At 44.6% G+C, this 17,873-nt stretch overlaps 1 protein-coding gene across 2 annotated transcripts in view; it reads left to right on the top strand.

Moving 5' to 3' along the window:
- The window catches only part of mast1a (microtubule associated serine/threonine kinase 1a), a 61,978-nt gene that overhangs the window by 17,967 nt on the left and 26,138 nt on the right, over nucleotides 1-17,873 (top strand). For both annotated transcript variants that reach the window (XM_017457229.3, XM_017457230.3), the window contains 2 exons: nucleotides 13,187-13,275; nucleotides 13,447-13,522. In XM_017457229.3, the coding sequence (XP_017312718.1) occupies nucleotides 13,187-13,275; nucleotides 13,447-13,522 (165 nt within the window). The remainder of the gene's footprint in view (nucleotides 1-13,186; nucleotides 13,276-13,446; nucleotides 13,523-17,873) is intronic.

Raw genomic sequence — 17,873 nt, 5'->3', positions numbered from 1 at the left:
GTGCAAAAGTTAGCACGCCCCATGGCTCTTGAACAGAAATAAAGTAAATGTAGCGCTCTTCTCTTTTTAGTTAATCTGTTAAAAAAGTTGTGTGTATATGTGTGTGTATGTATGTGTGTGTGTGTGTGTGTGTGTGTGTATATATATATATAATATAATCACACATATATAAACCCAAAATGTTAGAACATAATATGGGTTTATCCTGCAACAAGACAAGACAAGACAAAAATGTGCGAGTTTTTTGTTTTTTTTTCCCCCCGTGTTTGAAATTGTTTTACATAATTCTGTCAGGTCAGTGCAGAGATCTGTGTTTCTTGATGGAATAATGAATTCCCGGACGTAGTTCGGCGGTTTGAGGAATACTCAGCGGCATGGGTGTGTGATGCAGCCTGATGCAAACTGGAGTCGCTGCGATTATTTTCCAATAAATGTTTTATTCCTTTTATACAACTACTATTACAGTTGTTCCGTTTGCTAAAGAACGCCTTGCTTTTTATCCGTTTATAGTTGCATTTACCGTTGTAGAATGTCCACCAAACACGTCACAGCACGTACGTTATAGCAGCTATAAACAGTCGCTCCTGTCTTTTTTTGTGTGTGTTTTTTTTTCTCTCTCTCTGTCGAAGTTGCTATGACAAAAATAAAAAACAAGCGTAGATTTTCCCGTTACCGAGCAACCGCAAAGCGTAAACAACTCCGCAGAGTAAAAGCTACAGCTTTACTTCTGACTGCTACAAAGCGCTGACACCGGAGACTCCTTCCGTCGATCGGTTTATGCCGTACGGACGAAGCCCCGGCCAACGGACTGTTACCATAGTAACGATAACGTATCAGAACGAGGGTATTAATATACAAGTGCGATTTGCAGCTGCACTACCGTCAGAGCTGCCGTTAGAGTATAGAAAAGGTCACGAACGCCTCCCGGCCAATCAGAATCAAGAATCCAACAGCGACGCGGTGTAATGGAGAGAATTCAGTATTACCGAGTATTGAAAGTCATACTGAGATATTATTTAAACTGTGTGTGTGTGTGTGTGTGTGTGAGAGAGAGAAAGCTAAATGTGTGTGCCAGTCTGGGAAAAGACGTTATACATTTTGGGACCAAAATTGGGATTGTCCACCGAGAACACACTCTGACAGACGACATCTACTTTAGCAGAAAGAACCACACACATGCGTGGTGTCCCGGGAAAACCCTTCATATTCAAGGCGGAACCGAGTGAAATGACTCAGCAGCATCCATCGGGTTCTTCCGGACCGACGCGCACACGTCCCGGAGTTGCGTCTTTCGTCTGTTAAAAGCAAAGAAAAGGAAAAAAAAAAGAAAAGAAAGAAGTTGTTGTTTGTGTATCCAGAGGATTTTTTTCCCATCCATCACAGTGTAATAGCAGATGTTACGCGGGAGAGACCGTCGAGCGTTTATTTGCTCATGGTCGTACGGGTTTATCTCCATACTGTCTTCACTGACAGCTCATTAGCAGCATGAAGGAAAAAAACATGCAGTCAAAGATTAAACAAGCTGTTAGATAACGGGCGAGTGATCACATGACCGTGATCTTCATCTCCCATTAACATGAATGTGCGCTGATCTCTGGGATACTTCACTCGAAATCAACTCTTTCTTTATTAGAGAGAGTGAACGGGGTGTGTGTGTGTGTGTGTGTGTGTGTGTGTGTGTGTGTGAGAGTCATGTTCAGGACGTGTGACTGGATGTTTGATGTTTGTTGCTCTGAGCCCGTTTTCTTCTTTTCTGCTCAAACCCTGAGAGAGGTGGGTTGAAAGGTAGAGCCTGCGGAGGTGTAGCGGCCTACATTCACACACACACACACACACACACACACACACACACACACACACACACACCACGGCTAGGTTAAACTCAGCCTCTTTACTCTCCTCCTTCCTAATCTCACTTCCTCTGTATGTGCTGTGTGAGGCTTTTAGAGGGGGAAAATACTCCTGGTCTGGTTCTTGTGTTTCAAATGGAGAAAAGAGAGAAAGAAAGAAAGAGGGAGAAAGAAAGAGAAAGAAAGGGAGAAAGAAAGAGGGAGAAAGAAAGAAAGAGGGAGAAAGAGAGAAAAAGAAAGAAAGAAAGAAAGAGGGAGAAAGAAAGAAAGAGGGAGAAAGAAAGGGAGAAAGAAAGGGAGAAAGAAAGAGGGAGAAAGAAAGAAAGAGAGAGAAAGAAAGAAAGAGGGAGAAAGAAAGAAAGAGGGAGAAAGAAAGAAAAAGAAAGAGGGAGAAAGAAAGAAAGAAAGAAAGAAAGAGGGAGAAAGAAAGAAAGAAAGAAAGAGGGAGAAAGAAAGAAAGAAAGAAAGAAAGAAAGAGGGAGAAAGAAAGAAAGAAAGAAAGAGGGAGAAAGAAAGAAAGAGGGAGAAAGAAAGAGAGAAAGAAAGAGGGAGACAGAAAGAAAGAAAGAAAGAGGGAGAAAGAAAGAAAGAGGGAGAAAGAAAGAGAGAAAGAAAGAGGGAGAAAGAAAGAAAGAAAGAGGGAGAAAGAAAGAAAGAAAGAGGGAGAAAGAAAGAGAGAAAGAGAGGGAGAAAGAAAGAAAGAGAGAAAGAGAGGGAGAAAGAAAGAAAGAGAGAAAGAAAGAGGGAGAAAGAAAGAAAGAGGGAGAAAGAGAGAAAGAAAGAAAGAAAGAAAGAAAGAAAGAGGGCGAAAGAGAGAAAGAAAGAAAGAGGGAGAAAGAGAAAGAGGGAGAAAGAAAGAAAGAAAGAGGGAGAAATTATATGCAAATTTTTCAATTATATGCAAATTAGGTACGACCCCGTGTTCACACTAGCACCAGGTTGTTTGTGTTGTTTGTTTGTTTGTTTGTTTGTTTGTCTGTTTGGTGGTGTGGTTCGAGCACGGACGTTGTCGCTTGTGGGCGTGTACCGTCCGTGCTGCGTTTTCAGTTTGAATGAGAAACGGTAGTATATTACATACTTCTGCTTCAAAACGGATCTGAAAATGAATTGTGATGTTTAAAAAAGTGAAAATGGAGCGAGAATCGGTCGTTTGGAGGCACGTTACGTCCCAGGCGTCGTGTGAGTCGTACGTGTTTGTTGGCAGCTTAGCAGAGCAAGCTAGCCGCACTAGCTAAATACACTTGTCAGAGGTACCACTGCATCATTTAATTGAGATATATCTCAGCGCCCTCCACTAATATTGGCACCCTTATATGGGAAATACGAGCAAAGAAGGCTGTGAAAAAGTGTCTTTACTGTTGAACTTTTTGATCTTTTGTTCAAAAAATTCACAAAAATACTCTGCTCTCATGGATATCAAACAATTGCAAACACAACACAGGTTTATCCAAAAAAAAAATCTCTTTGTTAAATAGAAGCGTGCAGTAATTATTGGCACCCCGATGAATTCATATGAGAAAAATATATTTGAAGTATATTGATGTTGATATTTAAAGTTTTTTTTAGTACACCTGGGTGACTAGGAACTGGGAATTGTTTAACCGTGACTTCTTGTTTCACAGGGGTATAAATATGAGGTAACACAGGCCAAATTCCCTTAGTCATTCATAACAATGGGTAAGAGCGAGGAATGTAGCTGTGATGTGCGGCAAAAGGTTGTTGAGCTTCACACAATGGGAAGTGTCTATAAGGAAATAGCACAAGCATTGAAAATGCCCAATGTTAGTGGACGGCACTGTGTGTATATACATATAACAAATGAAATAACGCACTAATCAGTGTGACAGTTGTTAGTTTGATTTACATGTTACGTACCAGGCTTCGTATTGGCTATTAGCAGATCTATTAGCAGTGCAGGCTAACTGTACAAACACCAAGCATCACTGCATCTTTCTTCAAAGCTTCATTTCTTCAGCTTCATGCTCAAGCGTATGTGTGTACTTGGTCTTCACAAATAGAGTGCATACTATTAGTGCATAGTATAAGTAGGCGAATTGGGACGCAGTATAGTATTTGGAGGAACAAGTCCTCTGACTCTTGGCCACGCCCACTGTGTTCATCGTGTGTTTTTCCCTCTTCATCGTGTCAGTTGTACGACTTTCAGCTCGAGTGTTTATAGCGTATTTGAGTTGAGCCTGTTCTCTTTTGTGTTTGGCATTTTGCTAATACAAATCTTCGGTTTGTGTCCTTTCAGTACCAGTAATCCCACAATTCCCTGAGCAGGTTAAAGAGAGCGGGTGTGTTGCAGAGAGTGACATCAGCTGTCGACGGGATTCTGGGTCAGCTCGTTTCTCCTGAAGGCCTTATCGTGCGTATTACGGAGGATAACAGCTGCTAGGAAAGAGCGTTTTAAACTATTATAATGTCCTTCCGGTAATCCTGCACCGATCACACGTCGATTAACGTGCGTTCGGTCTTTATGGACTGATAACACGATCTTCATCGATTCTCAATTCCACTCCAGTCCATTTTTCACTTCGGACAATAACGCACCGGGACGTTTAACGACAGGGTGCATCTCAAATACGTTTCAGCTGCGCTTAATTAAAGAGGGGGAGAGGGAGGGGAGACAGGGAGGGAGGGAGAGAAAGAGAGAGGGGGGAGAGGGAGGGGAGACAGAGAGGGAGGGAGGGAGAGAGGGGAGAGAGGGGGGGAGGGAGGGGAGAGAGGGGGGGAGAGGGAGGTGAGACAGGGAGGGAGAGAGAGGGGGGAGAGGGAGGGGGAGGGAGAGGGAGGGGAGACAGAGAGAGGGAGGGAGGGGGAGAGAGAGAGGGAGGGGGAGAGAGAGGGGGGGGGTGAGAGAGAGAGGGGGGGGGTGAGAGAGAGAGGGGGGGTGAGAGAGAGGGGAGAGGGAGGGGAGACAGAGCGAGGGAGGGAGGGGGAGACAGACAGAGAGAGGGAGGGAGGGGGAGAGAGAGAGAGAGAGGGAGGGGGAGAGAGAGAGAGAGAGGGGGGGGGGGGAGAGAGAGAGAGGGTGAGAGAGAGAGAGAGAGGGGGGAGGGAGAGGGAGGGGAGACAGAGAGGGAGGGAGAGAGAGAGAGGGAGCGAGAGGTTATTTTGGAGGAGGAAGAAGCGAGGCTGTTTTGGGAGCAGACGTGAGTAAGCTGGTTTTCCGCGGTGTGGTTTTGTGATTGCGTTCAGGGCCGCAACTAACGATTATTTCGCTAATCGATTAATTGTGCACTTTTTTTCCTGCCTCTACGACGCAGTATTCTGGACGATCTATCATGGCACGAGCATGTTATCGAATGCTTACTCCTCACTCACCGGCCCCTTTAATAGGAACGGCTGTCCCCCTGCTCATTCGTGCAGTGATCCAGCACGGCTGCAGGACAACGAATAACATCAAGCAGATACAGGTAATGTTGACATCAGACATCAAGGTGAATTTAACCGTGGCGTGGTTGCTGCCTTGAGGATTTCAGAAACTGCTGATGATCTGGGATTTTCACACGCAGCTATCTGCACAGAATGGTGCGAAAAACAAACAACATCCAGCGAGCATCAGTTCTGCTGGTGGAGAGGTTTCGTTGATGGTTTGCGATGACAGAAACTCAAATAACCACTCTTGACAACTGTGGTGAGCAGAAAAGCATCCGATTCAGTTTGATTTGATTTGTATAGCGCTTTTAACAACGGACATTGTCTCAAAGCAGCTTTACAGAAACATGAGAGAGGAACCCGACTCAGAAGGGAACCCGTCCTCATCTGGGTCGAGACGGACAGTGTGAATGTAAAAGAAAGTTCATTATGGTGTTTATATGAAGTCTGTTTGTTGAACGAGTCCACTGTTCACTAAAGGAGACCTGAAACTGTATGTTGTAATCGCAGTCCCGAGGTCATGGCAGCAACCGTAGTCCCAGCGACCACAGCGAGAACGTCCATGTGGAACTGAGGTCCGAAACCATCTCCATGGTACTTCCAGCAGTACCATCTTCATCAGTCTCCAGGCTGCACTGCTTGGAGTCATCTGCAGTGGTAGAATGTAACCCCCAGTTCTTGAGAGCTCCATCCAGAAGTAGGGCATCAGGATGGATCAGGTAGGTCCAGAGAGCAGAAAGGGTCAAGATCACTGGCATCTCTATATACTGGCATCATATCATGTGTGGCTCGACCGAAGAAAAGCATCTCAGGTTGAACAACATGGTGAAAGCTTGACGGGGCTGGGCTACAGGAGCAGGAATCTGAAGCTGCAGGAGCAGGGAATTAACTCCCAGAACCTTCGATGTAAACTGAAAGCAGGTTTGAAAGCGACCTGAGAACTTGACACACAACAAGTTAAAAAGTGTGTAAGGTGTACTTTAAGGAAACTGCACATTGTAGCGTTTCTCGGCGTTAGAATTTCTACGAAATGTGTTTTAAGTCTAAATGAAGTGACACAGCAAGAGCCACAGCCTCGATAATGATCGCTTTTGTCGTTCAGTTGTTGTAGGCGTAATAGTGAGTGAATGGAAAGGTGTGTAAAAGGTGAAGTGTGAAATGTTCAGAGGAATGAGATGACTCAGGATTTTTTGTCTGAAAGTATCTGTCTGTCTTTAACAGTCTTCCTGTGTCTCAGCATCTTTCTAAAGCGCTGCCAGCTCCTGCCTCCTATTACCGCGCGATTGCCTTTTGACAATTTTCTCTCTTTCTCTCTCTCTCTCTTTCTCTCTCTCTTCCTGTCTCAATTAACTTCAAGCTGAAAAATGAAGCATGGCTTTTTTTCCCCTCTCACTTCACATCTCTCAGCTCTTTTTCTGTCGCTCTCGCGTTCTCTCAGAACCAAACATGTCCTCCTGTCGCTTAGCAACAAGAGATCACATGACCACCCGCAGAGCACCACGCCCATCGCCGGATTAGCAGTGGACACTACGGTATGATTCACTCGAGTGCTTTGATTCATTCAAAGTCAAGTGAATCAGTTTAAGTGAATCATTTTGGGTGCTGATTCATTCGATTCATTTACACATTAAGAAACGTCAGAGAGTGGTGGATTAATGGTTTCATGAAGTCATTTCTATAGTCACATGTTCAGTTTCTAGTGCGCTCAGTAACTTTATTGAGTTTGTGGAGAGCAGGTTAACCAACGAAGATGACTGCTGTCGCACTGTGGTGAGCAGACCTGTGTAATATAGTGGACAAAATAGTGTCCCAAATTTCCAGAGTAGGGAGCAGTGAGTAGGGAGTAGGGGCAGGGGTGGCTCAGTGGTTAAAGGCTCTGGGTTACTGATCAGATAGGGAGTAGGGAATAGGGAGTAGGGAATGTTTCGATGCAGTGAGTGTTTAAGGTTCAGTCAGTGCTGCTTGCATGAAGATTTCTGTGCTTCTAATTACAGCTTAGCAAAGGCCCCACACCGTATGTGCGCGCGCTCTAACATGTACAAGGATAACCCGCCAGAGCCAACCTTGATTTATAGCTCCTCCGAGTCAGAGCGAACACACGCCTCTCTTTCCTCTTTCCTCCCTCTTTCCTCTCTTCCTCTTCCCCCTCTTCCCTCTCTCTTCCCTCTCTCTTCCCCTCTTCTCTCTCTTCCTCTTCCCCCTCTTCTCTCTCTTCCCCCTCTTCTCTCTCTTCCCTCTCTCTTCCCTCTCTTCCCCCTCTTCTCTCTCTTCCCTCTCTTCCCCCTCTTCCCCCTCTTCTCTCTCTTCCCTCTCTCTTCCCCCTCTTCTCTCTCTTCCCTCTCTTCCCTCTCTTCCCCCTCTTCCCCCTCTTCTCTCTCTTCCCTCTCTCTTCCCCCTCTTCTCTCTCTTCCCTCTATCTTCCCCCTCTTCCCCCTCTTCTCTCTCTTCCCTCTATCTTCCCCCTCTTCCCCCTCTTCTCTCTCTTCCCTCTCTCTTACCCCTCTTCTCTCTCTTCCCTCTCTCTTCCCCCTCTTCTCTCTCTTCCCTCTCTCTTCCCCCTCTTCCCCCTCTTCTCTCTCTTCCCTCTCTCTTCCTCTTCCCCCTCTTCTCTCTTCCCTCTCTCTTCCCCCTCTTCTCTCTCTTCCCTCTCTCTTCCCCCTCTTCCCCCTCTTCTCTCTCTTCCCTCTCTCTTCCCCCTCTTCTCTCTCTCTTCCTCTTCCCCCCCATCTCTCTCTTCCCTCTCTCTTCCTCTTCCCCTACCTTTCTCCCTACTTCTCTCTCTTCCTCTTCCCCCTCCTCTCTCTCTCTCTCTCTCTCTCTCTCTCTCTCTCTCTCTCTCTCTCTCTCTCTCTCTCTCAAGGGGCTTGCAGAGGGAACATTAGTGAATAATGATATTCAGCCGCCTGTCAGCTCCATTCGCCAATCTTAATGCATTTCCTCTAAATATTTCACTCCTCTCGTATGTGTGTGTGTGTGTGTGTGTGTGTGTGTGTGTGTGTGTATGTGTGTATTAGCCAGTCTTTCTTTGGATGCTGAATTGAAGCAGCACACCTGAGAAGATCACAGTCTGGTAGCTTGTTAAATTTCAATGCAGTAGCGTTTTTTTTAATTTTTTTTTTACAGTTATATCTTACTATTTAATCTTTTCAGTATTCTCTCTCTCTCTCTTTTCTCTTTGCGTGTGTGTGTGTGTGTGTGTGTGTGTGTGTGTGTGTTAGAAGTTCTTACACACTGGAATGAGAACGACGAGATGAGTGCGCTCTTTATACCCAAGGCAACACTGACCTTAATACTGACTCTGTGTGTGTGTGTTATTTTACTGTTAGATACTGAAAAGCAAAAGATTGATTTATAGCAAGAGCTCATACATACTGAACAGGCCCAGAGGCAGGAAGCGTGTGTGTGTGTGTGTGTGTGTGTGTGTGTGTGTGTGTGTGTGTGTGTGTGTTGTGTCATTTGAAATATATTTCCTTTACAGCTACTCTATCATGACTTCACCAGATAAACCAGAAAACCCAGACACAGGCTTGCTCTATTCATACTGGGTGTAATTTATTCAGGCAGACAGTAAAGTGTGTTAGTCAGGTGTTAAGGCCACCGAGAGACACCAGAATGGCTCCTTGGCATGGATTCTCCACATCTCTGGAGCTGTACTGGAGCCATGAACACCATTCTTCCAAAGTATATTCTCCCACAGGTCTTCAGTGTGGTCGAGATGTGGTGAGTGTGACGATAGCGTGTAATTAGCATCTCTTTCATTCTCATCAAACCATTCAATGAGCGCTCGTGCTCTGTGGATGAGGGCGGGGTCATCCTGGAAGAGACCACGCCTATCAGGAAGAGGCCACGTCCATACTTCTCTTTAAAGAGGACGAGCGGACCAAAACAACGGCGGCATAAATAAATAAATGCCCCCCAGCGTTATAACAGAGCCACCAATTTTTAAATTCAAAACGGCAGGCTGTATACGGGACTCGCACGAAACCCCACCCAGAAGCAGCATGTACGAGGTCGACCGATCGATCGCTGGAACTAGCGGTTAATCATGTAAAAATCCACGCCGATAGTTTTTCCCGGGTGCGTCCATTGCGGAGCGGCTGAGAAGGGTCCGCTGTCGTATTACAGCACGAGAGCGGCCTCTAGAGGCGAAATAGAAACCATCACTGACTAATTTTGTCGTGTTATTTGAAGTGTTTTTGATTCATTTTGGACTTCTCTGTTTTCATTTGTTATTTGGAGCGTTACTTTTCAGTTCAGTTTGGATGTATATTTTATTTACTTTAATATTAATTAATAGTCAATGTATATTATTATTTATTTCATTTAAAAAAGTACAGTACATTTTCATGGTACAGTCAGTACTGTTTATTTTTGTACTAAAGTTCAGCAGTACTTTACTTCGAGTGTTGTGTTTTCATTCAGTATCAGGTTGGTTAATCGGTTTTCGGCGGGTAGGTACCGACCGGTATCCAAGCATGTCAAAGATGCTTTCATAATATACAACCTAGGCCAAATTTCCCAATATGGGCCCAGAGCATCCCTCAATTCAACATTACAATATTAAAGCGCACATGTTATGGATTTGAAACGTGCCTAATTTTGTTTTAAAGGTCTCAAGCAATAATTTTACGTGCATCCGAGGTCAAAAAACACTTTAACGTGCTCATAATTTAAACTGCAGCGTTACCATTTTCCCCCCAGTGTCACAAACGACTCGTTAAATGATCCGTTCTAAAGGATTCGTTCTAAACTCCTCCTTTCAGAGAGCATACTCTGCTCTGATTGGTCAGATGTCCCAGTCTGTAGTGATTGGTCTACCTCTGTCAGCGAGCAGCCAATCAAGACCATTAGTTAGTACAGGAAGTAAGTCTGGAATCATTAACGACTCGTTTCAGCTGTTCAGAATCGGTTCCTTCTTTTATGAGTCAGTAACTCCGTTTGTCGTGCACTTTTCATTTTTGGAACTTTAAAGACATTTTTACGTTCACAAACAGCCACGTATATAACACACTACATGAAAGGGGATATTTTAAAAAGATCAAAGATATTTTATCACCTATGATAAGATTTTTCTCACTACAGTGCTCTAAAAAATATATATATATCAATGGAAATATACTTCAATATATTTTTATTATATGAATCCATCGGGGTGCCAATAATTGTTGTACACTTATATTTACACAAAGTTCTTTTTAATTTTTTTTTATACACCTATGTTTTGCTCACAATTGTCTGATATCCATGAGAGCAGACTAAGATCAAAAGTTTAAACAATAAAGACACAGCCTTCTTTGCTCATATTTACCAAGGGTGCCAATATTATTGTAGGGCGCTGTATTAGCAGGAGCTAAACATGTGTAAACATTCGAAATGTTCAGTTTTGTAGCACCTTTCTGGTCACCGTGACTTAAAATCTGAAATGAATCAGTCGGAGGTAACAGCGACTTCACTCACAGTGAATGTCACGGTGACACTTTCTGGGGTGGAGCAGAAACAACTCAGAAAGGGGCTCTTTATTTTCTATTACTTTCGCTTTTCAGCGATTTTATTTCACGGCGCGCGCGCACATACACACACAGACTCTGTGCTACTCAACTCTCTCTCACGGCTCTCGACTTGCCCCTCTTTATCCTTGCCACTCACCTTTCCCGACTCCGCCCTCCATTCACAAACCCGGCGCTTGACCACGCCCCCGCCTCCACACTCACTCACAGGTGGTCACATGACCGTGTCGTATAAGCTGCCGAACGATAATTCTCACGTACTGTACTGTTACAGCATACGAATAATGAATTAACGAAATTTTTTCGCCTATGGGCGGACGTGAAACTCGTTACGGCAGTGGGCGTTTCCTTTTCAGCGGTAGATCAATCACAACAGACTGGGACGTCTGACCAATCAGAGCAGAGTATGCTCTCTGAAAGGAGGAGTTTAGAACGAATCATTTAGAACGGATCATTGAACGAGTCGTTTGTGACACTGTGGAAAACGGTAACGCTGCAGTTTAAATGACGAGCACGTTAAAGTGTTGTTTGACCTCGTGTAAATCTATCGTATGAGAGCTTTAAAACAAAATTAGGTACGTTTCAAAACCATAATCGGTGCGCTTTAATGATGTTCAGTTAGGATGAAACTTCAGGGTGGTGGCAGTAAGTCCACTTCATCACATCCACCCCGTCGTTGATTATTTTCCTTTGAAAACACGACCCCAAGTGTCTTGTCTTTACATACTGCATATGACTATGAAGAATGTGTTTTATGTATACTCTACAAATGGGACGGTTCATACACAGAGGCAAAGATCAGTGAGTGGAGATGGCCAGTTAGTCACACACACACTCAGGTGTTGTTTGCTAGATCTTAGACAAGCTAATTGTGCAAATGAACTTTCCAATAATTGCATCATCTCTTTGGGCCGTTTAGATTAGATTGACTTGGCAACCCTCAGGGGACGTTTGATTGGCTGTGGAAAGACCAGCTAATCGATTGCAGTGCTTCTTAGCCAGCTTGTTGCCGTGGCAGCATCTCCTTCCTGTGAGCGATGGATACTGTGTTGATATTTATTATTATTATTATTATTTTTGTTTTCAATGTCAAGCAGCTGCATAAGACGTGTATATCGTTGCTATGCACGTTGTTTCGATTTGGCTATGGAAAATACTTGTTTACGATTGGCTGATAGGTGGCTAGTCCTAGTATGGGTACGTAACCATGACAACAAGGGTAAATAAAAGTTTAGGCTAGATTGGTGTTTCTAAATTCGCTGTTGTCTTTTCTGTTATCATAAGCTATTATGTGTAGGTTACAATGCATGGAAATGGTTGACAAGAACAGTTGATAACACTCTGGTTACGTGTGTAACCATAGCAACGGGTGTACAGCGATAGTTAGGCTATTGATGAATGTCTTAGTACGCTGGGATTTCTTTTGCACGTGTATGTGTACATTTAGGAAGGTTAAGACGTCACCGCTGTAGTTATCGCTACGGCAACCGGAGCGAAATCTGTGTTCCGCCGTAGCCGTGGAAACGAGCGTCAGCTTTGTTTCGTTTCGTCTGACCAAAGATGGTGGTGCTGTAGTTCATTTCTTATTGTTCTCGGTTTAACGGTTGTTCCTGCTGCTTTCGGGTCGTCCTGCGACTCTTTTCGAGTGACCGCTCGCTTCTGGCTTACCTTCCTTCCCATCAGTCCGAGAGCGTTCATGATTCCATGAACTTTCCATTTTCGCGTCGTACGACGTCACTACTGGCGTTCATCGACAGCAGGCAGGACCGATATCTTTCTGATGTTAAACGTCATGTAAATTGCGTCAGCTTGATCAGACGCGTTTCTGTCACGGTACTTCAAGCAGCTAGCTAGTGGATTTTTAAAAATCATTAACCGCTTAAAAGTCGTCGGACTCGGACGAACGGCATATAGAACGTTGAACAAAGTTAAAAACCGCTAACATAGGTGATCCTTCGAGAGCCGCGACAACGATAACAAGCTACTCACGTTTGTAGACGAAGTCGGCGTTTGAGGGTTTGTCCGCCGTTTTGTTTGGAAAACACGACGTCATTTTCCAGTAAGGGAACGTAGTGAGCAGCGATGCTTCCTGGGATTTTACATTTTTTTTAGGGAGTGAACGTTCCAGTGCACTGGAAGGATTTCGCCATTGAGACCGCTCCTAAAATGCCCGCCTCGCTGATTGAGACGCACTGCAAGCGTCTTTTGACCAAATTGCTCTGAATTCATGGAAGGAATTGCAAATGTGGTGTAAATATAATTCTAATTAATCTCCCATTAAAAAACGTGAAATGAACTCACGATTGTTTTGGCACAGGGGAACCGCTGTAGTCGGCCCTGTTAAAGACAATAGCGAAGTATAAAAACAGTGTAAACTATAGGTTTAGCCTGACCTAACCTCGCTTTCCTGTATGTTTTGTTTAATAAGCTTGTTTGTATGCGTTACAGCTGTCGCACCAGTAACAGGAAGAGTCTGATCCTGACCAGTACGTCCCCGACCCTGCCACGACCCCACTCGCCTCTACCTGGACACATAGGTGAGAAACACGCCTTCCTCGTCCATGTGTAACAGACATCTAACCGGTGTTTACCTCCTACTGCACATATTAAGCATATTAAGGATCTCGTAATTCCAACTTTGGTCAGATGAAGGGGTAAAAATCATTTCTTATTTAAAATATTTCTGCTTTCTCTTTCTCTCTAAACAGGAAGTAGTCCACTGGACAGTCCTCGTACCTTTTCACCCAGCGGCCCCGCCCACTTCTCTTTCACCCCTTCTAGAAGGTAAAAAAAAAAAAAATGTATCAAATAAAACTCTTGTAGTGCATTATCACTCGCTTTAGCGATTCGATTCGAACCAAATATCGATTCATTCGATTCACCGCTTGGAGCTGAATCCGTACACCGTGCGGCGAATCAAACGAATCGACTCTCATGCGCGGTTTTAACCTTCAGCCCGTACGAGCCCGATTCGCTTGAAAGAGCCGTTCGGTAAGAGCTAGAACTTTTTAAGAGTTTGCAGTTTTTTAAAGATTTGGTCCAAAAGTTTAACATCGAATCCTTGGAGTTTCATTTATTTATTTATTTATTTATTTATTTTATATTGTCATATCCGACGAATAAGATGCAGCGTGATGGATTTGTTTCAAAATGCAAATAAGCACAAATACATGAATATTACATGATTATAGATTGTTGTTGTTGTTGTTGTTTTTCTAACGGTATGTGTAAACGGTACGAGTCGAGACAACGAAACGTCGCTGTAAGTGAGTCTTATATAGTGTAATGGTGCCAGTGTCCTTTATTAATTATGATAATGCTAATCATTAGTCATTCACCAGGCTGAGTCATTTAGCATGTACTTGCCCACCTCCTGATGTCTGGAGCGATGACTCATTTGTCTTGTGAGTATTAATAGTTTAGTATTACCATGACGACCGTGTTTAACCGTCCCATCGTTAATCAATTTGAACCCTTTAGGTTGCCTGAAAACCTCGGGAACGACAGCTTTGACAGCTAGATTTGCAGGATGTCCGACACGGGTATCGACGTTTCACGTTCTTCCATCGATTCAGTCCTCCTTTTATTAGGCTAATCAGGGTATTCATCACATGGCAGTAGCTCCCATTCCACGACCCTGTCCACACACATACACGTAGTTATCTCCTCTGTTTTGGTCTGCCGTCCACGTGTAAATGTCTGAAAACGAAGGGGTTTTTTTTCGTAAACGACTTTGAAACTCTTTTCAAACTCTTGACTATTAAAAATAAAAGAAACACGTTATGAACGTGGTAGGACCAGATTCATTTTCTCGTTTGATATCTTCTCTTTTTAAAAAAATATTTTCTTTATTGCTACGCCTTCATGCCGGGTCAACATGAACACACGGGCGTCGTATTTCTCTGGAATCCACCGCTCCGGAGATTTTGGATGCGACCCGGGTGAATACGTTGTATTCTAGTGTAACATTAAGCGGAAGTTCCGTCTCATCGTCAGTCCACGCGTATGAATCCTTGCGTTTAGCGGTTAGCACGTTCGCCTCACACCTCCAGGGTCCGGGGTGCGAGTCCCACCGTGGCCCTGTGTGTGTGGAGTTTGCATGTTCTCCCCGTGCTGCGGGGGTTTCCTCCGGGTACTCCGGTTTCCTCCCCCAGTCCAAACACATGCATGGTAGGCTGATCGGCGTGTCTAAAGTGTCCGTAGTGTATGAATGGGTGTGTGAATGTGTATGTGATTGTGCCCTGCGATGGATTGGCACCCTGTCCTGGGTGTACCCCGCCTTGTCCCCCATGCTCCCTGGGATAGACTCCAGGTTTCCCCGTGACCCTGAAAAGGATACGCGGTATAGAAGATGGATGGATGGATGGATGTTTTAGTGCTTTTGTGTGGACAGTATGTTTGAACACGCTCTTCGTGTGGAGTTTAGTGATTATGACCGGCAGCGTTTTGGTGCCGATATGAAATCAATCCCAGATTAAGCCAAATGAGGCGCTTAATCGCATGACCTCCAGTAACCTGGACAATACCTGGCCCTTTAGCAGCGGAAAAGCGAAGGGCCACCATATGAAGTATAAGAATATTACCGTGTATTTTTCTGCTAGCACGCCCAAGAACGTTGCTTTGGTCTTGAAGTAAAATTTGTGCTGAAGTTGACTTTAAGGACGCATGTCGTTGGGGAAACCAGAACCTGAAGATAGACTAGCGCTAACCTCGATCAGGTGAAGTTGCCCGTTTAAGTGGTGTACGTTTCAGGCCGTCAGGCTGCGCTGACGAATCCCCAGAGTGACGACGGAGTTTGACATGCTGTGCTGCCGCTAGTGTCGCGGTCAGCCGGCAAGAAACAAACGAGAAACAAACGAGACTTTGAAGTGTCTCGTATCTCAGTGTGAACACTGAGGGATGGATGGATAGCTCATGGGACGGTCGTTTATCAGAAAGACGAGTGCAGGAGTAGGGGAGGGGAGGCGAGGAAGTCGGAGAGACGATCGATCGACAGACCAGGCCTGCCGGGAGCGCATTATTTCCTGTCTGATGGAGCAGCGCTGTTGTGGAGCTTCGGCTGTCTGAAAGCAGTGCATGCGGCTTGGTGACGGTTCAGCCAACCCATGCTAACGTGGCACTACACGATGCTAAGTGGTAAAATAAGGTTAGCATGTTCACATTGTTTGAACTGTCTGTTTTTTTAGACATAACAGATGAATGAATAAAGGCTAAGACTTTACATTAATTAAAGACGGTGTTTGAGGCACTCGATGCTTCTTGTGTTCCGAAGACGTGTTTTCTGTCCGCATGTTTACCATGCCAACGACAGACCGTCATCATGTAACAGTTGCTCAGCAACCAACTCGAGCGCTAAGTGTCGGCCGTAGCCGGAAGCCTCATCAACCCTGCTATGTTACATCACACGGCTCCTACATCAACCCGTGTGTTACAGGCTGCAGATTTCCCGACAGTGCAGCTCATATAACGCCGCTATCGTTCTCGTCATCTGATATGTACGTGACAGTCCATCTCACATGCCGCATGATGGTTTATCCAGCGCAGAACACTGCACTAAATCGGTTGCTTACTCGACTTTAATAGCTTTTTCTCTAACACACTTCACCCTAATGCATTTATTCGGTCGGTCCCCATTAATCAGCTGGGAAAGCAACTCTTGTGGAACTGTTTAATAGACTGTATCTTTTTCTCAAGTGTTATATTATAACCAGAAATATATTGTCGACAATGCTAATGTCCTCCTGTAAGCCATGCTGCACCCCAGTATTCTCCAGTAAACCATGTTTCATACCAGTATTCTCCAGTAAACCATGCTGCACCCCAGTATTCTCCAGTAAACCATGCTGCACCCCAGTATTCTCCAGTAAACCATGCTGCACCCCAGTATTCTCCAGTAAACCATGCTGCACCCCAGTATTCTCCAGTAAACCATGCTGCACCCCAGTATTCTCCAGTAAACCATGTTTCATACCAGTATTCTCCAGTAAACCATGCTGCACCCCAGTATTCTCCAGTAAACCATGCTACATCCCAGTATTCTCCAGTAAACCGTGCTACATCCCAGTATTCTCCAGTAAACCGTGCTGCACCCCAGTATTCTCCAGTAAACCATGCTGCACCCCAGTATTCTCCAGTAAACCATGCTGCACCCCAGTATTCTCCAGTAAACCATGCTACATCCCAGTATTCTCCAGTAAACCATGCTGCACCCCAGTATTCTCCAGTAAACCATGCTACATCCCAGTATTCTCCAGTAAACCATGCTGCACCCCAGTATTCTCCAGTAAACCATGCTACATCCCAGCATTCTCCAGTAAACCATGCTACATCCCAGTATTCTCCAGTAAACCATGTTTCATACCAGTATTCTCCAGTAAACCATGCTGCACCCCAGTATTCTCCAGTAAACCATGCTGCACCCCAGTATTCTCCAGTAAACCATGTTTCATACCAGTATTCTCCAGTAAACCATGTTTCATACCAGTATTCTCCAGTAAACCATGCTGCACCCCAGTATTCTCCAGTAAACCATGCTGCACCCCAGTATTCACCAGTAAACCATGCTGCACCCCAGTATTCTCCAGTAAACCATGCTACACCCCAGTATTCTCCAGTAAACCATGCTGCACCCCAGTATTCTCCAGTAAACCATGCTACATCCCAGTATTCTCCAGTAAACCATGCTACACCCCAGTATTCTCCAGTAAACCATGCTGCACCCCAGTATTCTCCAGTAAACCATGTTTCATCCCAGTATTCTCCAGTAAACCATGTTTCATCCCAGTATTCTCCAGTAAACCATGTTTCATCCCAGTATTCTCCAGTAAACCATGCTGCACCCCAGTATTCTCCAGTAAACCATGTTTCATCCCAGTATTCTCCAGTAAACCATGTTTCATCCCAGTATTCTCCAGTAAACCATGCTGCACCCCAGTATTCTCCAGTAAACCATGCTGCACCCCAGTATTCTCCAGTAAACCATGTTTCATCCCAGTATTCTCCAGATTCTCAAGTGAACCATGCTCGTGTCTACGTAACTTCTCAATCTGTCTCCCATCATCTACTAAACCGTGCTACACACCCAGTTAACTAGCATACTGATATACATATCAGTTTTATTATATATATATATATA

This window comes from Ictalurus punctatus, chromosome 26 (genome assembly GCF_001660625.3).
Source record: "Ictalurus punctatus breed USDA103 chromosome 26, Coco_2.0, whole genome shotgun sequence".
Classification (NCBI taxonomy): Eukaryota; Metazoa; Chordata; class Actinopteri; order Siluriformes; family Ictaluridae; genus Ictalurus; species Ictalurus punctatus.
Note: the sequence above shows the minus strand (reverse complement) of the source record. Positions and strands in the feature narration are given on the sequence as shown.